The 26,224-nt window shown below is 50.8% G+C and overlaps 1 protein-coding gene across 11 annotated transcripts in view; it reads right to left on the bottom strand.

Annotated features, from left to right (window-relative positions):
- The window catches only part of RGS3 (regulator of G protein signaling 3), a 132,574-nt gene that overhangs the window by 77,157 nt on the left and 29,193 nt on the right, over positions 1 to 26,224 (bottom strand). For 5 of the 11 annotated variants that reach the window (XM_035255135.3, XM_009001686.5, XM_078374609.1 and 2 more), the window contains 9 exons: positions 23,170 to 23,230; positions 21,975 to 22,065; positions 21,342 to 21,397; positions 14,214 to 14,295; positions 13,263 to 13,368; positions 12,113 to 12,464; positions 11,159 to 11,198; positions 5,243 to 5,439; positions 2,631 to 2,714 (listed from right to left, as the gene is read on the bottom strand). In XM_035255135.3, the coding sequence (XP_035111026.1) occupies positions 2,631 to 2,714; positions 5,243 to 5,439; positions 11,159 to 11,198; positions 12,113 to 12,464; positions 13,263 to 13,368; positions 14,214 to 14,295; positions 21,342 to 21,397; positions 21,975 to 22,065; positions 23,170 to 23,230 (1,069 nt within the window). Of the gene's footprint in view, positions 1 to 2,630; positions 2,715 to 5,242; positions 5,440 to 11,158; positions 11,199 to 12,112; positions 12,465 to 13,262; positions 13,369 to 14,213; positions 14,296 to 18,083; positions 18,210 to 21,341; positions 21,398 to 21,974; positions 22,066 to 23,169; positions 23,231 to 26,224 lie in introns of those variants that run through there. The other 6 variants (XM_078374620.1, XM_078374622.1, XM_009001707.5 and 3 more) reach the window with 4 other exon arrangements.

Genomic DNA, 26,224 nt, shown 5'->3' with positions numbered 1-26,224 from the left:
TCCATGGCCCAATCACCTGCTGCCTTCCACAGCAGGCCATGGGCGTCACCTGATACCTTCCCCACACTTGCTCCAAGGACACATCTGATTTTCCAAAGGGTCAGAGTTGAGGGATCACTTAGTAAGGTGGTCCTTACCACTTGGAGGATGGCTTCTCACAAGTGGCCCTAATCTAGCCTCTTCTTAGGAATCTGACCTAAGGGCAGGGTTTGCCGAAAAGACCTTGGTGCCTTGGTTAATGGTAAACGACATGAGTCAATGTGTAAAGTGAGGGTGTGTCTGTCTTGTGCTTCATGGTATTCCCAGAACCTCCCACAGGGCCTGGCGACATAGCAGATGCTCAGTCACTATTGTTACAATGTATAAATGAGACTGCTCCAAAATGTCCCAAAGACCTCAGGGCACATTAATCAAGTCTCTGACTTCTGGATGGTGGGGGACTGGATCAGCTCAAAGATGTTAGCAAACTTGAGCGTGCCCAGAGAAGTGATGGGACAAAGAACCAAGGAGGAACATTCCACAAACAAAGATTTCTGTTGAATGTAAGGGAGAACTCTCTACAATTTAAGCTTCTCCAGATACAAAACCACTACTTTAAGGGGCTGCCCTAGAAGCAACCAGTCAGAAAACCATTTAACTGGAAAGTTTCAAGGAAACAATTAGAATGGATGACTCCTGCATGCCTAACCAATACTGAGGTTCTATGAATTTATTCAAATCCATCTTGAATTGTTTGTTTGTTTGTTTGCTTTTTTGGTGTGAGTAACATGATAGGGTACCCAGATCTATATATTTGGTTGCTATCTTGCTTCAAGAAAAATGAATATATTAATATTTATTTTACTTGCCTTCAAATTGCTTCCTTTAATCTTAAAGACAAAGGGAGAGAAGTCTCTTGGTTCTAAGGCTCCAGAGACCCATAGGCAGGGTTTTCTGGACAAATTGCAACTGTCACAAGTCTATGGCTTCAGCTTGTGTTCCTTAGTTTGTCTTTATGCAGACATGCCAGAAGCAGTGTGGAGTGATGGAAAGCATCACTGAGCCAGAGAGACCCAAGGGCTAATCCCGGCTCCATCCCTTTCCAGCCCGGAGACTCTTGGGTCCCAGTGAATCTCACTGGAGCCTCAGTTGCCTCAACTGCAAAGTGGGGACAATCGTGTGGGGTGCTAGAAGAGCTAATTGGGATCAAGTATGTAAAATGCATACAGAATGAGGATGCACAATAAGTGCTCAATGTTTGCAGATCCAAGGGTAAGTGGAAAAACAAAAGAGTGAATTTAGACTTATTTATATGTTTCAGGGTGGCTGCCATCTCTAACTGGCTTCTTATGAGCCTGGTAAATTTATGGCCACACCTCAATTTCTGACCCTTGGACACCTGACTTAGCTCCACCACACTGTCATTCACCGAACATAGCTCTGAGTGACTTCTCATCCCTAAAACTTAAATCTCTCCCAAGAGATGAAGTTTTACTCCCACTGAGACAATTCAGAAGACATGCAAAGATTTTTAAATTCCCAAAGTTTGCAAAGTTCCCAAGAAGAGGTTCAGAAAAGAGGAGATCCAGAAATACAGTAGGCAATAGCAAGCGGGGGAAGTGAGCATGCAGCGCCCCCAGGGCACACCCTCAAAAAAGACAATGTGCATTTGCAATAGATGAGTTCCAGTCTCCTGGTTTAAAAAACAAAACCAACCTCCTGCTTCAGCCACAGTCACACATAGTGTGCTAGAAGGCTGAGGTTTAAAGGGCCCTTAGAGACCAATCTCTGACCCTACTCTTACTGCCTCAAATACACACAAACCTACTGCTCAGATGGGAAGACTGAGGAAGAAGGAAGAAGTCACATGTGAGCCAGCAGCAGAGCTGGGTCTTGATATAGACTTCCTGTCTCCAAGTTTCCTGATCTTTCTACTACCCCAAGCTCCCCCAGACTCAGCCAATGCAGCTCTGCACTGGGGACTGATCTGCAGAGAGCCTGCGCCCCTCACCCCATGGCGCCAGGTAGCCAGGGCAGAGCCCAGAGCTCCAACCTTGGTACCCAAGTCGTTTTAAGCTCAGAGACTGAACTGACCAGCTCTGGGAATTGCGTGGATGAGTGAAGTTCTCCCAATTAGAGAAAAGCATCCCAGACCAGCTCCCAGGAAAAGTGGCACAGCTCCCGTGTCAGCACCCTGCTGGCAGAGCTAGGACCCAGGCAAAATCATAGACTCATCTCTCAGAAGAGGATGTGAGATTTGGGTTAATACAGGCCCAGAAAACTCGGGTAAACTGATGCTGGTCTAAAAATCCACTTTGGCTAATAGCTATACTCGTCCCACCACTAAAGTCACTCCCCACAGCCAGGGTAAACTGCCATCTCTTCTGCTCCTGAGAGAAAGGTGGGGTAAACAATGGGCTGTCTTTAGTGGCTGGGTAAACTTTCTAACCATCAAAGGATTCGATAGCTTTGAAAGGATATGTACAAGAAAAAGCTCTGCTAGGGAGAGTGGAGGGGTCCTTTTCTGGTCTCCTCTAGCCTGAGACTGTACAATTCTAAGACACTCAGAAAGAGATCAAAGTGAGGGGCCTAGAGGATGCCAATGAAGCCCACCCGGAAAGCCCCCTAAAAAACACAGGTGAAAGTCTTACCTGGGAAGCCTTGTTCCTCCCTTCATACAGCAGCAGCTCCTCTGACAGCAGGAGGGTTCGGGCAGGGTTACAGAGATCTAGAGGCTGGAAATAAAGCAGGCTGAGTGGGCAGTTCAAAGAGGCCGGGTGAGGACTGGGGGAGGAAGCCGCAGCTTGTCAAAGCCAGCCACAGAGAACTCTCTGACCTGAGAGAAAACTGTCAGCCCGCCACCGACCGAAGAACCCACATACCCCCTCATACACAAGATGGAAACAGAAAGACAGACGCTGCTGTCCTGTGGAACTGTTGCTGCCACCTTCCCCATCAACCCTCATGGTGACAGCTACATGCACTGACAGGAAGTCTAACCACAGGCTTAAGCCCTCTGCGGTCCTCAGCCCCAGCTCCCTCCCCCACTGCACTGGGTTCCTGGGCCCTCCCATCCCCCATCTATCCTGTTCATGCCTCACAGGACTAGGAGGCATCCTGAGAGCTACATGCCAAGAGATTTGGTCATTTGAGTCCCTTCAAGGCCAGGCCAGGCCCTGCTCTACATTCATAGCACACTTGAACTGACTATCTCCTTCTCAGCCAATCCCCCAAGAGTCAGTTCTCACCCAAACCTCTTACCCTACCCCATCACCTTATCCAGCCCAGCCCAGAGGAATCTCCCTAAGCTCTGGATTACCCAGCAGGACTTGTCCTTATGACTATATACTTCTAACTTGGCTTCTAAGTACATGAGATCAAGCAAGGTGCTTGAAGAAAGATCATGAAACAAACAGCAAGCCGGGCCTGAAATCCCAGCTACTTGGGAGGCTGAGGTGGAAGGATCATTTGAGGCCAGGAGCTCAAGGTTACAGTGAGCTATGATCATACCACTGCACTCTAGCCTGGGGAAGAGAGTGAGAGACTGTATCTTTTCAAAAAGTAGTTTCTTATACAAATTTAAAATAAACATGAAAATTAGACAGAGGCCAGGTGCAGTGGGTCATGTCTGTAATCCCAGAACTTTGGGAGGCCAAGGTGGGTGGATCACCTGAGGTCAGGAGTTCAAGAGCAGCTCGGCCAACATGGTGAAACCCCATCTGTACTAAAAATACAAAAAACTGGCCAGGGATGATGGTGGGCACCTATAATCCCAACTACTTGGGAGGCTGAGGCAGGAGAATCACTTGAACCCAGGAAGCGGAGGTTGGAGTTAGCCAAGATCGCACCATTACACTCTAGCCTGGGCAACAAGAGTGAAACTCCATCTCAAAAAAAAGGAAGAAAATTAGACATTGTAGATGCCAAGAACTTTGTATCATGTGCTGAGAAAGAGAAGAAACCAACAGAAAGACCAAGACCAGGCCCTGCCAACAGAGCTGTCTAAGGAGAGGCATGTGACCTCCCAGAGATGTGTGACATCCTAACTAAGCGTGCCTACTAAACAGTGACAGGATCACACTGGGATGCCAGGGAGATCAAAGAGGCATAGGCAGAAATGAAGCCCTTGGGGCCAAGCCACATTTATGCTGCTGATGAGGCGATAAACCATTAGAATCTTCCTGCAAAGCAATATGTCAATATGTGTAATGAGCCTTTAAAATGTTTACGACCCATGACCCAGTCATTTCCCTCTCAGGCATCTCTCCCAAGGAAAATAGTCAGAGAGGCAATCCATGTGCAAGGATTTTCATCACAGGGTTATTTACAATAGCGAAAGAGTAGGCAGAAGTATCTGAATACAGAACTGGTTAAATAGAGTATACTCATATAATAGAAGAGTGTGTAACCCCCATAAAACACAGAACATTTAATGGTATGGGAAAAGTTCATGCTACAATTTTCATTTTAAAAAGGCAGTATGATATAAAATATAGAATAAGATCTGGTTTTTAATGTGGGTATGCACACAGAAAAGATGCTGAAATGTTCACACTGTTATATTTGGGTGATGGAATAAATAAAGATTATTTTTAAAGAGGAGAGATAAATGGGAAGGAAAAGAGGGAAAAAGATGCTGGAGTGTGGTGTTATGATCACAGCTCACTGTAACCTCAAACTCTTGACCTCAAATGATCCTTCCACTTCAGCCTCCCAAGTAGCTGGCATTTCAGGCCCAGCTTGCTGTTGTTTTATTATCTTTCTTCAAGCACCTTGCTTGATGTTGGAGAATAAGAGAGTTATAGTGAATCGCAGGCCATCAGTGAATACCGGCCAAACATGTTTGCAGAGACCAGGGAGACAAGATAAGGTACAGACCCCAAGGCTGTCTCTCCCTCAGTTGTTTCCAAATAAAAAACCACTGGGTAAGCCAGGAAGCCTCGGCAAACAGGCCCTGTGACATGGCAACAAGCAGCTGGAGTACACCTGCCCTGTTCCCCAAGAAAGGGGAGGTGAGGTGGGGGAAGGAGAGGATCCTCTCCTTGCTGGGCTCCCCTGCCCTCACTTTTTCCTGTATATCCCCCTGGAAATCTCCACTCCCTCAGTATAAGCCCCCAGAATTCTGTGCATATAAAGCTACTCATCTTTCCCAAAACAGGGCTCTCAGTCCTGGGATAAGGCATCATCCTGGAGTCCTGGAGCAAGGGCCCTCCTCTTTCTTACTTTTTCCTGAGGGAACCCTTAGGGCCAGCCATGGGCTCACCTGAACAAAGACGGGGAAAACCAGGACTTTGGGGGCCAGGGTGACATAGGTGCCATAGCTTGAGTGTGTGGCGTGCGGCCTCATGACAGGGCAGTTTTGGTAGTTCCCATGGCCCTTCATGGTCTGCACCGTCTTCATCAGCCGGGACTTCTTCCCTAGGCCCGTGTAGGACTTCCCTTTACTGGGACTCCCTGATTCTGTGAAACAGACATGGGAAACAATGAGCCACTTCCATCACTCTGGCAAAGGTGTTCCCTCTGTAGAAAAAGGGGACATGGACTCCGTCAACAACCACTTACTAAGCAGCTACTTCGTGCCAGGCCCTGTGCATGATGCTGAAACACAGGAAGGCCTCATCTGGGCTCGGGCCTCATCTGGGCTCGGGCCTCAAGGAATTCCCTCGCACTCTAGTGAGAGACATTGGCATGTAAGCAAGCAAGTCAAGGGCTAGCACAGCGCTGGGAACTACCTGCTATGACACAGACAGCACACTCCACCTGCTGACCCAGGCCCCAGATCAGACTTTCCAGTTTGGCCTCACAGTTTTAAAAAGCAAGAAATCACCTGTAATCCCAGCACTTTGGGAGGCCAATGTGGGCAGATCACCTGAGGTCACGAGTTCAAGACTAGCCTGGCCAACATGGTGAAACCCCATCTCTACTAAAAATACAAAAAATTAGCTAGGCGTGGTGGTGGATGCCTATAATCCCAGCTACTGGGGAGGCTGAGACAGGAGAATCACTTGAACCCGGGAGGTAGAGGTTGCAGTGAGCTGAGATGGCGCCATTGCACTCCAGCCTGGGCAACAAGAGCAAAACACCGTCTCAAAAAAAAAAAAAAAGCAAGAAATCACTCATATTTAAAAAATCAGAAGTTCTGGCCTCACTAAGCCCACAGTCCCACGTGAAACAATCAGTTGGAGCAGAGTGGTCACCAATCTTCATGGCAGGGCACGCGCTCTCCTCACCAGATCCCCACACCATTCCCACCACTCCCTGCACAAGCTCAGCCCAGCCCAACCTGCTTTCTCCTTCCCAGCCCCACAAAGATCCACTCTCTGTGGCAGCAGCAGCAGCAGAAACTAAAGGCTATCCTGGGATGTACTGGAGACCTCCCTCTGTAGCCAAGGAAGCTAGAGCAGCCTGGCCCACTCCAGTCAGTCTAGAACAAGGAGAAGCACTTGCTGCCCCAGGTCACAGTAAAGCACACAAGCTCCGAAGCCAGGTGGCTGTGATCAAATCCTGCTCTCTCGTTTACCAGCTTGGTGAGCTTGGGCAACTTATTTCACCCTCAGAGTCTTGGTTTCCTCAACTGTAATAACAGTGCCAAACTCACTGGGCTACAGTGAGGATTAAATGAAATACTCTAAGTGAAGTTTTTAGAACAGTGCCTGGTACTCAGTAAGTGTGTGATAAAAGTTAGCTGCTAATTTATTGTTGTTTCATGATTCTGATTTCTCCACTTGGAAAAGCAAGTTTGGAAGTCAGGTGCCCCATAGGACTCTGGGAATCTCAGGCTCCACTGCATCCAGGAGGTACTCTGGCCTGGCCACCAACTCACAAAGCATTCTAATCATAAGGAGAGAGAGAAAAAAAAAAAACAGAGAAACAAGGCCACCCCCAGGGAGGAGAGCAGAGGCTGCAATGGCAGGGGGTCCCTCTTTAAGGGGACACTGATGGACACATACCCTCACCCTGAACATCCCGTCCAGTGGGCAGAGGGACAAAACACAGTCACTAAAAAGTCAGGGGTTCCTGGACCAGGCAGGTAGGAGGGGAACTCCAGAGCAGTCAGGCTCCACGTACTCCTTCTAAGACAGTCCTGCTACTGCATGGACAACTACCAGGTCCTCACTGACCTGGGAGCCCAGCCTGGGTCCTGGGTGCAGGCCTCCCTCTGCCACTAGTAGCCCTGGCAATGAGGGGGGAACAGGTGGCCTGACCCCAGCTATACCTCAGGGAAGCTCCCCACCAACACACACCCACGGCCTCAGAGGAAAAACTCAGCTCAGAAGGTTTCGCACTTGCTTCCTCCTCCCACCCCTTGCCCCTTCTCACCGAGCAAGGTGAGAAAAACAAGTTGACTCCCCCCATACCCCTGACAAGTGACCACTGATCACAGACAAATCTGGGGGCAGTGTTCAACCCATGATAACTCAAACCACTTCCTGCCTCTTCTGTGAGTCATGTAGAGAGGAGTAGAATGAGCATGTGCCCAACTCTGTTCCAACTGATTGCTCCATGTGGGACTGTGGGCTCAGTGAGGCCAGATCTTCTGATTTTTCAAATATGAGCGATTTCTTGCTTTTTAAAAGCATGAGGCCAAACTGGAAAGTCTGATCTGGGGCCTGGGTCAGCAGGTGGAGCGTGCTGGCTCCGTCACAGCTGGTGATTCCCAGCGCTGTGCTTGCCCTGGACTTGCTTGCTCACAGGTCTCTCACTAGAGTGCAAGAGAATTCCTTGAGGATGGGCACTGGAGAAGCAGACACAAGGACGATGTCACATAGCTCCTTGTCTGATCTGGCCCCACACATCACACCCAGAGGGGTGTGTACTACCAGGACCTGGACTCTTTGCTTAAAGCACCATCCTGAGTCTCGAGATTCTCACTGAAATTGAGTTGGATGAGACACCCGAGCTTGATCACTGATTTCCCAAGTCACAGTCTGTGTGACCCTGAACAGCTTTCTTCCTCCTCTGAATCAAAGTTTTCTCCACTGGGAAGTGGAGATGATACTGATTGCTGCCTTGCTTGCCCGAGGGCCAGTGGGAGGCTCACACAAGAGACCAGATGGGAAAGAGCTTGGTGGATTGTGCCACAGTGTGAGTAGTCAGGGGAATATCACAAACCCTATGCCTCCAAGTGATCCACTTAACAGGGCTGGTAGATGATAGGCAGGGCTGCTGGGTCTCAAACTGTGCTGTGAGGGAAACCCTGTAGACAGTCTAATTTAAAATGGCCAAGCCTAGAGCAGAAAGGCAAAACCATGCAGGACTGACACACAGGGGACCGGAGCAAAATAGACCAAAATTAAAGATGGATACCACTTGTGGAGGCCAAAATCTGGGTCCTGGGCCCCCAGTCTCTGACTTCTTAAAAAATTGATTTCTTCCCTTCTCTAACCCGGGAGCCCAGGGCTGTCACAGAATCCTCACCCAGGGCCTCACCTAAGGCATCCGACTTAGGTGGAGCTGAGGTTGGCTCAGCTCCATTTTGTAGACAAGGAAACTGAGGCTTAGAATGATAGGGCAACTGATCATTTGGCCAGTAAATTATACAAGCCAGGATCAATCCAACCTATGTAGCAGTCATACCCTCGTGCCCAATCTCCACCCACCCCTGGATAATATGTGGCCAGTGGGAGTGGCTCTGCAAAACTGTTTTTTTGTTTTTGTTTTTTTCAGAACAGTCCAGCTTGCAACCCAGTTACTGAGCTACGTGAAGGCAAACTCATTTACTTGCCACCTGCTACCAGTGTCTGGTCCAAACCCCCACATCACCCTTTTTTCCTCTAATACCTGCTTCACTGACCAAATACAGTAATTACACGGCTTTGCTCCCAGATTCTGAAGCAAACCCTGGCAGCCATCCTGCCCTGGCAGTGGCGAATCTGAGGCTGGGTCACCTTATAGGGCAGGGACAATGCTAAGGGCACTAGCAGCCCTGGGGAACATGCCAACCACAGCCAGAGAGGCACTCCAGGCTCCAGAAGGGCACCAGACCCTATTCAACTCAGGATGGCTTAACTCTCCCTCCTATTCAACTCAGGATGGCCCAACACTCCTGAAAGGCTATCTCTTGGCAGCCCAGCCAGAGGAGGGGGACTGAGAAGCTGACACCCTGGTGACAGGCTTCCTTAACCTCTAGACAACCCCAAGTGTGTTTAAGGGAAATTGTGTGCCCTGAATTTCACCCTTTCCTCTGAACCCCAGAACTGTGAGCTACAAAGACTTGATCCCTGATAAAGAGCAAAGATTCATTATTATGATGAATACGTAAAGTAAAGTCAACATCTTAATACAATGGATTCAAAGAGCTACCATGGTTACTAATACCATCATCACTTCCTTACTTGTCCCTTTCCCAATGGCTTAGATGACTGTGCCCTTGCTGACTTACTATGTATTATACTCTCAGAGGGGACTGAAACATGGATACAGGCTGGGAACACAGGGAGACACAGAGGTACCTCTCAAACAGAGAAGGAATCAACCCCAGACACCGGCCTGTGCGCATGGGCCCCACTGCAGGCAGCACACTCTCCAGACCCCTCCTCTGTGACCAGATTCCAAAGCCTTACAGGCAACCCGAGTCATTCTCCTTCAGTCAGTCACACAACCAAAATTCTACTGGGTATCTGCCATCTGCCCTGGATCCTGTACTGGACCTACAGAAATGAGCCAGGCCCAGGCCTGGACCTGCATGAAGTCCCTACTCAGCAGCGGCATATCCACTCTAACCTCATGTGCCAACAAAAGCTTTTTAAGAACTCATCGTTGATGGAATACTACTCAGGCATAAAAAGAATGAATTAACAGCATCTGCAGCAACCTGGATAAGACTGGAGACTCTTTTTGTAAGTGAAATACCTCAGGAATGAAAAAGCAAACATCATATCTTCTCACTGATATGTGGGAGCTAAGCTATGAGGATGCAAAGGCCTAAGAATGATACAATGGACTTTGGGGACTTGGGGGGAAGAGGGGGAGAAGGGAGAGGGATAAAAGACTACAAATAGGGTGAGTATATACTGCTCAGGTTATGGATGCACCAAAGTCTCACAAATTACCACTAAAAATCTTACTCATGCAACCAGATACCACCTGTCTCCCAATAATCTATAAAAAAATAAAAAATAAAATAAAACTCATCATTGAATCACTGTCAGACTCATCCCCAGAAGGAACACAGATTCATTTCCAACTGACCAGGCTCAACTGCCCAAATGCCCCAGACCGGAGAGAATGAAGATGTCTTCCATCAGGGTCCCTGAGCCTGAAGGGAGTCCTTTAAAATCACAAAAGGCACAAGCACCACTTTCCCAACTACCCTCTATAAGCATCACCTTCACAGAACTGAGAGGGGAACAGCAAGGAAGCAAGTCCGCAAGTGGCTATGCAAGAGCCACTGTCAAGGAAGGAAGTCCAGACACCAGCTGGACTTCTGAGTCAAAGCTCTCTGGCAGGCACTCGAAGGATCTCAAGGGACGCCCAGCCAGCTTCAGCCTCAAGACTGATATGTCAGCCTTCCTGGGAGAAGACAGTAGTTTCGAGCTCAGCTTCCATCCCTGGCCAGGATTTAAAAGCCAAAGGAAAAGAATCCATCCAGCAGCAGAGACATCTGTGCACTTCAAAGACAGTGACCCTCTCTCTGTATAGCATCTCTCAGTATACAGGCAACTACTCATAGTCAGTCTCTCATGGAATCCTCCCAACAACCCTCTGAGGTGGGAATTATTGACTGCATTTTATAAACAAAGAAACTGAGGCTCAGTGAGGGGACATGACTTGCTCAAAGTCACATAGCTAGAACTCCAACTGAGACCGCCCAGCTCCAAGCTCCATGACTCCCTTCCATGCAAGCCCAACCACGTTGCCTCTGGCACCTACATATATCTGTTGCTCAGTAAAATTGGATGAATCTCAATTGAATGCCTGAGTCCTGGACACTCTGTCTCTTAAACTGCCCTGGTAAGACCCACCTCTCTCCTTCTCATTTCTGGCTTCAAGAAAGAAAGACACCGGTTCCATGAGGGAAAAAAGGTACCAAGTGGAAAGGGAGTCTGTGTCCACAGGCTGAGTGACCTTGACTCCATTGGAAAGGCCTCAGAACACAGAGGTAGAGGCTGAACCAGGCCTCAGCTGACCCCTGCTGTCTCTCTGAGCTAGGAGAGCACAGCAGCAGCAGTAGACTCACCTTCAGGGATGGTATCCTCTTGGTACACAGGCCGGAGCAGCTGCAAGGGAAAGACAGGAGAACCACCTCAGCCCCAGGAGCAGGGCAGGACAGCCCAGGAGGCTGCTGGACACGGGGCCCCAGGGGAGAGGAAGTGGGGCACCTCAGGGCACAAGAGAAAAATAGCAGTTCTGGTAACCACCTGAGGGAGGAGGCTGGGAGGGAACACAAAATCCCAGAATATTAGAATTGAAAGAGGCTTTATGGGTCATGAAGTCTAACCCCTTGGCAAGTCCCCAACTTCCTCTACAGCAGCTCATTCCAAAGTGCATTCCATGGAAGACTGGAATGGTAAGACAGTAACAACCACACCCTAAAGGGTGCCCCCATCAGGCAAGTTTGGGAAATTCGGTGTTAAACCATGTTACACCACCTGCCGTAGTACAGGATGCCAGCCCTGGGCACACTGTGAACCTCTAATAGGCTACTTTGCAGTGGGAATTTCCTAGATGAGGAAGAGATTACAGGGTATGTCTCAAGATTATTTGAGACAGAACACCTTTTTCCTAGAATATCTCATGGGACTGTTTGAGGCAGTGCGCTCCTTCCTCCCACCATGCAATCAGGCAGTGTCTGTCTTCACACTTCCTATGATGGGGACTCACTACCAACCAAGGCAGCCCATTCCACTGGGAAAAAGCAAAGGCTGGTAGAAAGCTCTTCCTTCTGCGAGTTGAAATCTTTCAGCCTGTGCATGCCCTGGTCTTGGATCTGTGCCCTGAGGCCACAGAGACCCATCTGTCCTCCCCACCACGAACAGCCTCAGAGAAGCCAGAGTTAGCACATACCCCATCTCCTTGCCCAACATCACAGCCCCTCACGGGCTCCTCATCACACAACTTTGAGTCTTCAAGTCTTCCTGGCCTCCCACAGGGACCCAATGCCCTTCACCTTCTCCACACCAGCTGTCCATACCTGGCTCCCAGGGTTCAGCGGGGCCAGGATGATGTAGTTGGGGTCGGTGGGGGCAGTGGCACGGGACAGTGCAGGCAGGGTATGCTGGCCCCCACGCTTGGCCACCTCGGTGTAGCGCTCCCAGCCGCTGAGCAACAGCCCATCAGAGCTGTCACATACCAGGTGGCAACTGTGGCGCTGCTCGGGCCGTGCCTGGGCCCCATGGGTGCAGTTCTTCTCCCGTTTGTTGGGGGGTGAAAGGAGGTCATGTGATGACTTGCAGGAGGCCCGCCGCAGGACCCCACCATCTGGTCCCGGCTTGACCTGGGGGACCATGCGCCACACGAGTAGGATAATCTCACTGTGGCAGCTCCTGGAAGGAAGGTGGGGGATCACACAGAGAGGTTGAGCCTGGGGAAAACCAGTATCAGCCAGAGCGAGGGCCCACAGGGCAGGGAGGATGATGGAGCGGTAGGGAAAGAGGAGGCAGACGCTGGGGAGAAGCCCCCAGTGTCAGGGCAGGAAGGGATGCAAGAGGCCATTTAAAGAAGAGACAGCAAATAAGTCACCTAGGTCAATTCCTATTGACTGGCAGTGGCTGAGAAGGACCCTGAGGCCAAGACCAGGTTCAGCAGGAAAGAGTTCCATACTCAATCCATGATGCTTGTCATAAGTAAGATATAAGCAAGTAAAGCAAGCAGGTCACCTAAGGGCAAGCCCTCATCTAGTTATTCCAGAAGTAGACATAAAATGGGGCCATGGGGGTTTTACCCCAAGGGACCAAAATTCGGGAGACGCCAACATTTTCAAGAATAATATTTTAATTGTGCAACTGAAACATTTGCAACGTCTTCATGTCCTTAAATAACAAATGGACTTAGCTCTTAGGTAGCAGAAACAATTAGCTAAAGCAGAAAGCAATCCCCTGGTGCCCAGTCCTGAGCCACAGAGTCTGAGAGCATCTTCCCTACTGTTTGCTCTGGAATCCAAAAGTGCTCTGAGCCTGAACCTTCCATTCTCAGGCCGAGAAACGGATTCCTTGAGCAGAAGGAATTGCCTGCTCACAGCTGGGCAAAGGAGGGAGCAGCAAGAGCTGGGCCAGGGAAGGCAGTGTGCCCAGGGCTGGGGTGGAGAGGGTGTGCTGTCAGCCCAAGGCGCGGCCCCCTGTCACCGGATCTCGTGGGCCAGCTCCACACATTTCCAGTGCTCCACAGGTCTCTCGTTCAGCTGCAGTACCGTGTCCAGCTGCTGCAGCCCTGCCCGTTCTGCTGGGCCCCCTGCAGGGACAAAGAAAAGCCATTCAGGGGCCCCTGAAGCCCAAGACCCCTTCAAAGGACCTGGAGTCCTTTGCTGCCATGGTGATCTCAGACAGGAACCTCCCTTTTTCTCTAAGTTTCTTCATCTGTGAAATGAGGGGCTGAACTGGGTGCCTCTCAAGAGCCTTGAAAGAAGGCACCCCTTTGCCTTTCCTCTTTCCTGCCTGCCTTGCCCTAGTGCTGGCTCACCTCTCTGCTGTCCACCCTTCCACCCAGGCTCTTACCCCTCCCCAGGGCCTCCTATCTCATTGAGAACCTTCCCCGGGGACAGGATCCCACACTTCATTCATTCCTTCTCTGCCAATCATTGTGCACCAGCTTCATGCCCACCCCTGTGCAGGCACTGGAAACACCCTGACCACTGAGCCCTAGTTTCTGTCTTTGAGATGCTTACTCTGTGATGAAGAGAAATCTTCCTTTGTGAAAAGTAGGGAAGGATGGCTATTTTTAAGTGCTGATCAGGCTCAGGATAGGATACAATATCAGCTTCAAACAGAGTTCACAAATGACTCTCATTTTCCCATGCAGCCATTGCTGAAAATATAGGTTTAGTTCCTGTTCAAACTGATTGGGAAACAAAATATAAAAACCTATTTTCATTTTGATAAAAACAACAAAAAAATGTGGGCATATTTTCATAAATGTCAGTTTCATCTACGGTCACTTAAAAATATTATTCTTTTCCTTTTGAAAAGCCAGGACACTGCGCTCCAGTCTGGGGCTCCCCCTTTGGTTCCAGCGTCTGTTTGCAAAGCCGATGTGTGTGGTGGGCAAGTGGGGCTGGCATCCCGCAGTCGCTCACTTACCGGAATCCACAGCCTGTACTCGGACGGGAGAGTCACAGCAGATGGTGAAGCCAAAGCCGTCCTTCCCCCTCGGGATGGTGATCTAGGACACAGGTCACTGCCAGTCACTGCCAGAAGTTGGAGGCTGCTGCCTCTACCCCAAGATCAGGAAGCCCAAAGACCAGCCCTGACAAGAGCCACCATCCTCTCCAAGGGAACTGAAGCCACAAAGGAGCTCGTCAGCACCTCACTGACCCTATCTCAGCCCAGACAACTTGAGCACTGGGTGGGCCAAGCAGGAAGGCCCAGAGCTCAGCAGGCAAATCCAGGCTGATGTGGGGAGGGCCTGGGATAGACAAGGTTTTAGAAAAGCAAACCTTTCCCTCCTGAGCCCCAGCAGCCCCAGCCCTTGACCCAAGGGCCCACCAGCACTGCATGACTCAGCCTCACCTCTGATCCACTGTTTGCCTGGCTTCCTTCTTCCTTTCTCACAGAGGTTCACAGAGCATTAGCCTGGGGCTGGCCTTGTGCTAAGGGCCCAAAGACAAGGCCAGCCTGGTCACTGGCCTCCCAGAGAACAGGAGAGGGAACACTGGGACAGACACACTCACTGTATCTCAGGCCAAGGGTCAGAGGAAGAGAGCTGGGATTCTGGGGGCCAATCTGTGGCCAGGGCCTCAAGGCATCCAGTGAGGACTCCCAGGTAAGGGGCAGGTAAGGTCACAGATAGGCCTCCTGGCTGAACCTGAAGTAGCCACTGACTCATATGCCTGCTGAGTCCCATGTGCTTGACAGGTCCCCAGTTCCTACTTTCAGAAGTCCATGAGAAGGCCTTGCCGTCTGGATGCTCTTTTCAAACCAGCACACAATTATTGAGCTCCTACTGCATGCCAGGCTCTGCGGACGTACAGAGCCATGCAGCCTTGGTCTCTGGCTCCCAGAGGCGCATGATGGTATACAAACCTCTCCAGAGCAAAGCAGGGCACAACTGGCACTAGAGCAAAGCAGGAAGACTGGGCCATTCTCAGTCGTTTGTGCTCCAACTGTGGATGCCATGCTTGGCACAAGGTAGGAACTCAGCAGAAACTAATGCAGGGAGGGCAGCCTGGCAGTGTCCCCCCATGGAAGGATACACGATGGTCTGCCAGCTCATTCCAGCTGCTAAGGTAGCACAAATCAGAAAAGGGATTTGAGGAGTCCCAAGAGACCCCCTAGAAAAAGTAGGACTTGGAGTAGGTCCTGGTGAGGCACAGGGAAGGGTGCCCCAGGCAAGTTGAGAAAGAGGCCAGCTCAGCAAGCCTGGAAAAGGTCAAGGGTGCCAGCCTTGTCAGAAGACTTCTGTCTCCTTCCTTTAAGAGTTGCCTCCACAAGACTGGGCACCTGCATACATTCACTTGCCAACCATCCCAGGGCCAGGCATGAGGAAGGCAAGCGGAGGGGGCCCAGGGTGACCAAGGGCCTTGGAAGCTGCAGGGACCTCTGAGGCTCTGCTTCCCACCAGCCCCGGGCCTGGATTCAACGCGAGTTTGTAAAACAGGAAATCTGACAGACAAGGGGAAGGGGGAGGGGGCAGGAAAATACCCCGTTCCCATAAGAATTCTGGGAAAACACGCAGCTAAGACAGGAAGAGAAAAAAATGGAAAGAAAGAAAGAAAAACAAACGCGGGTGCGAGTGTGGCAAGCTGGGAGAAAAGAGCAACCACTAGTTCCCGGGCCTGCCTGAGGCCAGGGAAGATGCCAGGAGCCTGGCCCCTCCATGAAACTAGCAGGGAGTTTTTAGGGGCCTTATATGCCAACCCTCAACCCAAGCAGAAGCCAGGGTCCCAAAGCCTATCTAGCACTTCCCCACCCAGGGCCAAAGCCCCCTGCATAGAAGACCCATCCCAGCATGCTGGGCTCTGGAGGGCCAGTTTTGGGGAAGCAGCTGAAGAGTGGGGTCTAGGGAGGAGCATGCTCCAGAAAAACAGCCTCCTCCTCCCACCCAGACCCTGCATCTAAGCAGGACTGTGGGCAGGGGCCCCTCACCCTCCTGGGCACCAGCCTAAGAAGTGCCAGCCCAGATCACAGTCCAAGCCAGCTGGGGGTGTGAAGGAGGGGAAGAGGAGAAGGTGCCAGGAGGCAAGCTCACCTCCTAGCTCAGAGGAAACAGAATTATGTTCTGTCCACCATGATTGCTGACCATAGTGTCCAAAGAACCTGACCATCCCTGCAGCCCCGAGGGGGATGAGTATGCTCATTTTACAGACAAGGAGATAAGACCCAAAGTAAGTGCCACCCCCTCCACCCTCCCCACTCTCAGCCCTGCCGTGACCAGGAGGTGAAGGGAGCAGCCTGCCCTGACTCCTTGGCAGCTCCTGATGGCCTGTCCTTCCTGCGGGTGGTTCTTGCTCCTTCCTGTCCAGGACAGAAACAGCCGCTGCTCCCAGGTCTCACCCATGCCAGCCCCTCACTTCTGCTCTCCTGCCTAGTTTCTGCTCCTCTGTCCTGCCTACGCTTTAATCCCCAAATGCCACATGTATTAAACACCTCCTAGCTGTGCACAGCAGACCCTGAGCCAGGCTCTTCACACCCATCATCCTATTCACTTCTGTGGCGCCATCTCTGGATTTCATTATCCCTATTTTCCTGACTAGGAGATAGAGGCTCAGAGAGGGACAGTGACTTGCTCAAAAGCCACCGCTAAAGAGGAGCAGAGCTAGATTTGAGCTCAGACCTGACAAAAAGCTTGCTGCTCTCACCTCTGCACTGGTTTCCAGCATAGCAACCGTCTTGAACTCTGAGTCCCTGAGCTCTAGGTCCAGCCCACAATTGATCCTGGCCCCACTCTGACTGCCAGCATGCCCCATCTTCTAGCCCGTGGCCTCAGGGTGACCAAAGACTTCTAGATGTTCCATCTAGTCCTCTCTCTGTCTCACCACTCTGCCATTCAGATGCTGGTATTGCAGGGGCTGCTTTTCCCAGCTCCAGGAAGGCAGGGAATACAGAGTGGAGCCTGCAGGGCAGAACCTGAGGGCTGGGGAGGACTGTGGAGAGAACACTGGGTCCCCTAGCAGGCAGGTTGGGGGGGTACAGGTGGCCTTTCTGGGGATCTCCCTGGAACCTAAGCACTGCCTGTCAGAGGAGTCAGGACCCACAGTCCAGTCTGGTCATTAAAACAAATAGAGGGGCTTCTCTGTGTGATTTTTTAAATCAGAACAATTTCAGAACTCCCTTCCAGATCAGATATTACTTGCCTTCACCACCCCTGACCCCACTCCTATTTTATGAGAAAAAATGCCCCATCACAGTTCCAGAAGAGGCTCAGTGCGGGCCAATGGGATCATCATGGCCCACTCTGCCCCCTTCCAAGACTGGAGGCTGAGAGGCCAAACCCTCGCTGTAAAGTTAGATTCCAAAGTCAAAGGAATCCTGATCCACAGTGAGGCATCAGCGGGAGTGGGCAGGAAATTCATGCGCATGTACATATATACAAAAACACCCCATCTCGCATACGAGCACAGGCCAACACACACGCACAGAGGGCAGAATGGGCACTGCTGTCCCGTCAGAAGTAGGAAAAGTTAGCAAAAATACAAATTCCTCTCCCAGCTGCTCAGCAACCACGGCATTTTCAATCTCACACCCACAGGCCCTCCCCAAATAAAAAGAACAGAAAGCCAGCTGGATTATCTCATCAAAAACACCACCCAGCCAGTGGTTAGGACTCCACACAGACCTGGGCCCTAAAGAGGCCTTGGGTCCAGCTCCTTCCTTCTCCCGATATCAAAGTGAGCCTGCAGGGAGCAGGAGGGGGCACAGGCGACCTTGTGGGGAGCAAGGTCCTGCTCAGGTGGTCCCTCCACCCTCATCCCAAACACCCCACAGCCTCCCTATAAGGGGCCAAGGACCCACCTGGCGGTAGCGGCGCTCCGAGCACACCTTGCAGAGCCCATTGAAGCGGTTCATGGCTGCAGGTCCTGCCTCAGCTGCTGCCCCATGAAAACCCAACTCTCCCCCAGCAGCGGGAGCCCACACTGCACCCGTCAGCCTGGCATGAGCACCCTGGGAAGCCCGCCCCATAGAAGAATGGCAGGAAATCACCTCTCACCTCCCCAAGCCCTGTCTGTACTGTGTGCCTCTGCACGATAAGCCCGAAGGCTTCCTGAAACCTCAGAATGACAAGGAAGAGGGAGAGTTTTATATTAAAATTCCTGTCAACTAGTTAGTATTCCCCGGGCCTGGCGGGGAGAGGGCGCCTTTGTTCTGGCTGCATTCTCCGCCATGGGCCACTTTGTGATTCCAATGTTCTTACAAACACCCCTCACTGGAGGAGAACCCAGGCAGAAAACGCAGCTGCTCAATAACAGAGTCTCCTCTCCCTGCAAGTCCCAGGATCCCCACTAGAAATCCAGGAGACTACCCCAGCCTAAAGAATCCAAGGACACCTTGTGAGGGGCTGCACTCACAGACATCCATCTCAAGACAGGGAACATAAAACATTTGGAGTCTGAAGACCTGCCTGCCACTTGGAAACTACTTAAAAGTCAGTTTCGGCCAGGCACAGTGGCTCACGCCTGTAATTCCAACACTTTGGGAGGCCGAGGCAGGTGGATCACTTAGAGTCAGAAGTTCGAGACCAGCCTGGTCAATATAGTAAAACACTGTCTCTACTGAAAAAAATACAAAAATTAGCTGGGTGTGGTGGTGGGTACCTGTAGTCCCAGCTACTTGGGAGGCTAAGGCAGGAGAATCACTTGAACCCAGGAGGCAGAGGTTGCAGTGAACCACGATCACGCCACTACACTCCAGCCTGAGCAGCCGAGCAAGACTCCGTCTCAAAAAAAAAAAAGAAAGTCAATTTCTTTGTCATTTGTCCATGGAAGTGAATTGCTGTCAGGATCTGGTGATACATGGACCATAAAGTCAAACGTGGAAAAAATTTCCAGGTCAACAGACAATCCAGCCTCCTCATCTTACTGATGAAGAAACTGAGGCCTGGAGAGGTTATAGTCAAACAGCAGGGCAGTGTGGGGCTAGGACCAAAACCCAGGTCCTATTTCCTGCCTGGCAGTCCCAGGATAGCATCCTGCAGAGCGGCACGTGGTGAGCCCAACCGATTTTGCCCATCTCAGAGGGCCTGGGGAAGCCCAGTCACTCACTCAAGCCCTTGATGACAGAGGCCTCCTTAGTCCAGCCCAGCTTTGCTTTCTGTGTTACTGTGGGCAGGTCACCTAGGTTTCTGGGCCTCCATCTCCCCAACTACACAGTGCAGGAGCTGAAGAGATGGCCTCCAGGGGCTTTCCCCCAGCCCCAACCAAGCCTCTGAAAAGCACGCCCTCTTTGCTGAGTCCCACAGACATCTCTGAGTTTGCAAGCTCAGGAAAATCCAATGTACCACAGAACAAGGCCCCAGGGCTCCAGGCCTGTGTGCAGAATCCAGCATGCAGCAGGGCTTTCCAAGCCACCAAGAAACCTATGGCGTTGGAGGAAGCAAACCTATGGTGTTGATGCCCATGTAATTTCCACGAATCCCTGGGGAGTTCCCCTGGTCACCACCCTCTCCGTGCTTGGCAAGTACAGAGAGAGGGAAAAAGGTCTTTGTAGTTCCCCACAGAAGCCAGAGGAAAGCTTTTCAACTCCTAATGAATCCACAGAAAACAAACCTGACAAGTTACTCCTGGCAAGTTTCTCTGTCTAACCCAGTGGCAACTAGACACATGTGCCAGATAAACTGAAATTACTTAAAACTGAAGTTGACACTTAGTTCCCCAGTCACACTAGCCACATTACAAGTGCTCAGCAGGCACTGGTGGCCGGTGGTCACAACACTGGCCAGCACAGCTCTAGACTGCTCAATGGGCCAGGCCTTGGACAGGTCCATGGCTGTATCACAGCATCCAGCACAGGGCCCAGCCCACCTAGGTAGAAATATTTAATGAATGATGAATGAGCGAATGACTTGAATCAGTGAAAGTGAAAATGTTTGGTAGATTGTAATACACTGATATTGTGTAATATGTACTGTCAGGCACTACAGCAACGTCGTATATTCCCAGCTAGGCCACGCATAGGAGGCAGTGCACCACAGCACCCTGAAAAGGCAGCTGGCCCTCACTCAGAACCTGCCTTCACCACCTGCCAGCTATGTGGCCGTGGAGAAGGTCTAACGCTCTGAACCACATGTGTCCCTCTCATCTGTGAGATTCAGAAGTGACAGCTGCCTCAGAAGGGACAGTAAGGATTAGGTAACAGTACCTGGTACACAGAGGCTAATGAATTGCTGGGAGTTTGTTTCTCTCTCTCTCTTTCTCTCTCTTTCTCTCTCTCTCTCTCTTTAATTGACACAGAGTTTAGCTCTGTTGCCCAGGCTGGAGTGCAGTGGCATGATCTTGGCTCACTGCAACCTCTGCCACCCAAGTTCAAGTGATTCTCCTGCCTCAGCCTCCTGAGCAGCTGGGATTACAGGCATCCACCACCACACCTGGCTAATTTTTTGTATTTTTAGTACAGATGGGGTTTCACCATGTTGCCCGGGCTGCTCTTGAACTCCTGACCTCAGGTGATCCACCTGCCTCGGCCTCCCAAAGTACTGGCATCACAGGTGTGAGCCACCATGCCTAGCCAAGTAATTCCCTCTCTTAATTGTTAAAGAAAACCAAAGATCTCCTGCCATGCCCTGCAGAGATGGAATGAATTTTGGAGAATTCTCCCAACTCCCCTACGTGAAAAAGGCTCCTGTCCAAACTTGAAGCCCTAATGGAGAACCTGTTGGTCTCAGGTTCAAAATCACAGCTGCCCCCTGACATCAAGCAAACCTAACCTGAGAGGGTGATTCGGCCTCAGTTGCAGGGGAAGCAGGGGGCTGAGAGGGGGGTGAGAAGGGGAGGACTAAGTTTCCAGAGGCCAAAAGTTAGTAAGATCCAGATGTTTGCATTTTCAGAGGCAGGGGCCTGGCTCTCTCCCCACACCTGCCATGATCACGGATACCCTGAGAAGAGCATTTATTTCCTATAACATACCTCAGGAAAGTCAAGAAATCATTCCTGCTGAGTGCATGACTGGCTGAGTTTCAAGCACCAAATGCTGTCCCTTTAGGGGTTTCCTGGGCCCAGGGGCTGACAAGGAGCAGATGCAGCCCCTGGAGCAATGCCTTAGCTTGTCCCCACCTACCTTTAGTTTCTCCCCATTCTCAGTGTCCCCACTTCCTGGCATTCTCAGCAGCGGGTCTGGAAGGCAACAGAGCAGAATCAGAAAGCTACTGGTGGCACAGAAGGCTCTCCTTGGACCACCCAGAGGACAGTACTGGGCAACAGGCTCATGGAGCTGCCCAGGGCCACTCCTGGCCTCAGGATATGAGGACACCTGAGGCTCAATCCAGACAGGGACTCAGGGGCCAGGGCTGCATGTGGGAAAGGCAGAATAGGAAAAGGGCCATGAAATCCATGTTCTGAGCCTTGGAGATCATAGCAGGGCCTAAACGCCCTGTCTATAGAGGTGGGTACCCCAAGGTGAGCAAGGCAGCCTGGGGTATCCCTGAGACACGAGCTGGGAAGGAGCCATTGGGGAAGCATAAAGTACCCCATAAGTGAGGGAGCTAAACCACAAGGGGTCAGGCCATAGCCTGTCCAAGGAAACAGAGGAGGCATGGGCAAGAGGCTGCCTGCTCCTGAGAAGTTCCTGCACCTAGCAGCCTGATAGCATTTGGGAGGCAGGGGTCACCAAATACCAGGACTGATGCCACTGTGCAAGAAGGGAGGGAGGGGCAGGTCCTGGGAAGGGAGGCTGAGGTGGGTGTGCAGGCACCTCTCAGCAGCTGCAGTCGCCGCGTGGCCACCTTCAGGTGCTTGGTCCGGCCCAGGTGCTCCCCTAGGAGGTAGTACCAACCACTGATCTCCTGTCACAAGAGAAGGAATGGCACGCTCAGACACAGGAGGCAGAGGCACAGGAGGCAAAGGTAGCCACTGATCCCCCTCCACCAGACACCCTCCCACAGCAGAGACAGACTCTCCAGCCTTCCTGCCCCTGAGCTGCCATGCCTGCACCTCCAGGAAGCCTACTGTGATGCTCGGGGCAGAATTGGCTCTCCCCTCTGCCACATTCCCACAGCCTCTTATCCCTGGAGGACAACCATCTTCTTGCCTGTCTCCCCCACTAAGTTGTGCATAGGCTCTCTGATGTGCCCCACACTATGCCTGGTATACAGTAGGAGCTATATTTGTTGACAGAAGTGAGGGAGTGAAAGAGGGATGGAGAGGCCAAAAAGTCGGCATCCTGTGGTTCCTGAGCAGTCTCCATGGGGAACATCTCTTCCCAGGAGAACGAAGCCAAGGCTGCAGTCAAGAGAAGCTCTTTAGGACCCATGTGCAGGACAAAGGGTCCTCAGCCATCCACCCCAGGACACAAAGCTACGTGGCAGGCCATGCCACAGGCCACCAGGACATTTCCAGGGATGTACAAAAGGAAGTCTCCCCACCCTCCACCTTCCAGTTTGGGGGATGCAGTACAGAGTAAAAATTGATAAGTGACCCAGAGGGAGGATTCTTGGGTCCCAGAGTCCTCCTGAAGCCTGAAAAAAAGCTCCACAGAGGCTGGTGCTGCTCACTCCATCCCTGAGCACCTGTCAGGCCCAGAAATATCAGGCCTGGTAGACATAAGAAGAGGACCCCTGGAACAGACCATGGAGGCACCTGGCCCTCCTCTTCTGGGGCCGGCCCAGGAGCACTCTGGGCCCCAAGGGATCTGCCAGTATCTTCAATAGCAGATGCCAGACTCAGGGCCTCCTGGGAAGACTTGGGCTGCCTAACAATGGCTCTCTGGCAAGACAAACCAAAAAGGGGACCAAAACCCTCAGCTAGGCAGGTAACAAACATAGTACTTCTATGCAGACAACCCCAGCAGGCCCCTGTCTCAGTGGGGTACCATCTCACAGAGAGAAATCCTGCCTGTACCAGCACCGGCCCAGGTGGCATGATCCTGACAGAGCATCCCTAGGACCCACCTTGTCCGGAGTCAGGAGAGACTTCATCCCAAAGCTCATGCAGCCAATGAGTCCACTCTGTCTGGGAGAACAATTGAGGCTTGAGTCAGCACTTTTTCTTGGGTTCTATCAGGAGGTCCATTATCAAGTATAGCATGAGTTTGCCTGATGTACTGCAGTTTACAAAGCACTTTACCCACATCATCTCATTTGATCCTTCTGACTGTGTGAGGCAGGCTAGAGAGGAGCTATTATCTCCATTTTACAGAAGGAAAAATGGAGACTCAGAGTTGGTCCCTTTCCCAAGATCATAGGACAAGTTCAGCAGTCCCTCCACCAAACACAAAAGCTCAGAGGTACTTCACGAATTTTAACTGCTCCGGTGCTTGGTAGATCTGAAGAGCTGGTCCCCACAGGGAACCTCCTTGCCCACATCAGTTAGTGATGCTCAGTGGAGAAGAATAGTTATGGGACTTCAAGCTCAAGAATTTTTGTCTCAGGTCCAGGAAGGAGCTGAGCAGTTCTTAGAAGCCTACAGATCAAGGTCCAAACCAACGTGACACAAAAGTTGCTGAGACCAATCTGACCTGGCTGCCAGCAGGGCAGGTAGGCATGGGCCAGGGTCAGGCCCCATGGGGATGTCAGACTATGGCAAGGGACTAAGTTCAATCTGGTCCCTCTTGATTAAAAAGAATTCACAGCTGGGCATGGTGGCTCATACCTGTAATGCCAGCACTTTGGGAGGCCTAGGCAGGTGGATCACTTGAGGTCAGGAGTTGAGACCAGCCTGGCCAACATGGCGAAACCTTGTCTCTATTAAAAATACAAAAATTAGCCAAACATGGTGGTGCATGCCTGTAATCCTAGCTACTCAAGCTGAGGCAGGAGAATCACTTGAAACTGAGAGGTGGAGGTTGCAGTGAGCCGAGATTGTGCCTCTGCACTCCAGCCTGGGTGACAGAACCAGACTCCACCTCAAAAAAAAAAAAGAAGAAGAAGAAGAATTCAGAGTTCCTGAAGAATGTCCACCATTGAGCCTCAATGTCCAACAATCAGGGACTAAGAGTCGGCAGCTTTAATAATGACGGCATGGGCCAGGTGCAGTGGCTGACACCTGTACACCTGTAATCCAGCACTTTGGGAGGCATCACGTGAGCCCAGAAGTTTGAGACCAGCCTGGACAACATAGGGAGACATCATCTCTACAAAAAAATTTTAAACTGGCAGGGCATAATGGCATGAGCCTATAGCCCCATCGACTGAGGAGGCTGAGGTAGAAGGATCACTTGAGCCTAGGAGGTCAAGGCTGCAGTGAGCTGTGATTGTGTGTAACTGTTCCTCCCTCTTGGGAAGTGGCCAAGTCAGCTCTAATAGGAGGCAGTTGCAGGGACAAAGCAAGACCCTGTCTCAAAAAAAAATAATGATAACATCAATTAATATTAATAAAGTCCAAAAATATCTTGCTATTGTTAGAGAAAAGGAAGTTTACAAAGCTGTAAATTTAATGAGTAATGTGAGTTTAATGAGAAAGACATCCACAAAAATACTAACAGTGGTTATATCTGCTAGGTGGGATTACTAAGGGTTTAATTTTCTTTTATGGGTTTTCACTGTTTTCATAGGGAACAAGTACCCTTTTTGTAATCAGGGAAAAAAAAGTATCAATCTACTTTTAAGTACTTTTATTGTGCCACATCCTGTTCTATCCTGACACTAAGGTTTTTTTAACGTTTATCTTTCTGTTCTCCTCTTTTTTACCCCATCCTCAACTTGGACTCCTTCACAGGTTGGTTTAATAACTATTAATCAAGAAGCATCACGGATATTTAGGCTGGAACATAACCCTGGAGGCTGCCTTTAATATCTGAAGGACCCACAAAAATGAGAGATTTGGCATGTCCTGTGGAAGGCACAATATCAAAGCCAAAGATGGAACAGGCTGCTGGCTAGGTAGTAAACTCCCTAGTCTAAGGGAGTTTACTTTTCCAGAACCTGGTCTAAGGGGTCCTGAGTTAGGGCAGTGGTTCTAACCAGAAGTGTGCCACAAAACCACCTGAACAGCCTGTCTGAGTTCTGTGCTCCAGGACTTCTTCCTGAGGACCCAAAACTAGTTGGTCCAAGGTAGAGCTTGGACATGGGAGCCTGGAGAAAGCTCTCCAGGGGATCCTGCCAAGCACCCACTTATGCCTGCCCTAGTCAGTGATCTAGAAGGTCTCTATAAAGACATATTGTTCAGATTCTCCGGAAAGGGTGGCAGCTTATCACCTGACAGTCCTAAGCAAAACAGAACTAGCTTCTCACAGGCAGCCAAGTCAAGCGAGGGGTCAGGAGGCAGAACGCTGGGGGATTGCTCCTCGAAACTGGTCCACCTGCCTGCAAACCCATGCTCTGTCCCATGGCACAGGGCTGAAGCCCCTGCGTCTGTCTGTCTCTCAACAGCTCCTCTCAGCCCATCCACCACTCCTCCTGCTCCCAGTTCCTCCAGCCTTGGCTCCATCTGCTCCCTTCTCCCTTGCTTCTCTCATCATCCAAGGCTCTATTAATAATCTATTCAAAAAGGACAATGCACTCACCCCATTAAAGCGACCCTTCCACATCCACCTCCCCAGCCCACCGCCAAAAACAAATACTCCTCCCCCTTGGGATGTAGCCAAGTCAGCACTAACAGGAGACAGTCACAGTGATCATCAGAAACAGCCGGGACTAATCTGAGCTGCCATTCCAGAAAAGCCTTGGCAAGACTCCGCCAAAGTCCTTATACCAATTTCATTTTGTCACACATTTGAGAGAAATCCAGCCGCTATTCAGGTGCCTACACTACTCTGCTGTATAATTTTCTTTCATACTGGGTAGGGCTGAAACTTTCTAAATCTCCAGGCCAATGCATTAGCTGGGCAGCCTCTCTCTGCTCTTCAATAAGTGAAATTTTCATTCCTTGGTGCTTAGAGAATGTTAAATGGTTAATAGCCTCCCTTGAGTTTTACTTCCTGCTAAGGGGCATCCCATGATTTCACGATAACTCAGGCAGAGTAAATTGCCACAATTAAGGTCCATAAGCAGGAACCTCTAAGTGTTC

The sequence above is a fragment of the Callithrix jacchus genome, chromosome 1, assembly GCF_049354715.1.
Source record: "Callithrix jacchus isolate 240 chromosome 1, calJac240_pri, whole genome shotgun sequence".
Classification (NCBI taxonomy): domain Eukaryota; kingdom Metazoa; phylum Chordata; class Mammalia; order Primates; family Cebidae; genus Callithrix; species Callithrix jacchus.
Note: the sequence above shows the minus strand (reverse complement) of the source record. Positions and strands in the feature narration are given on the sequence as shown.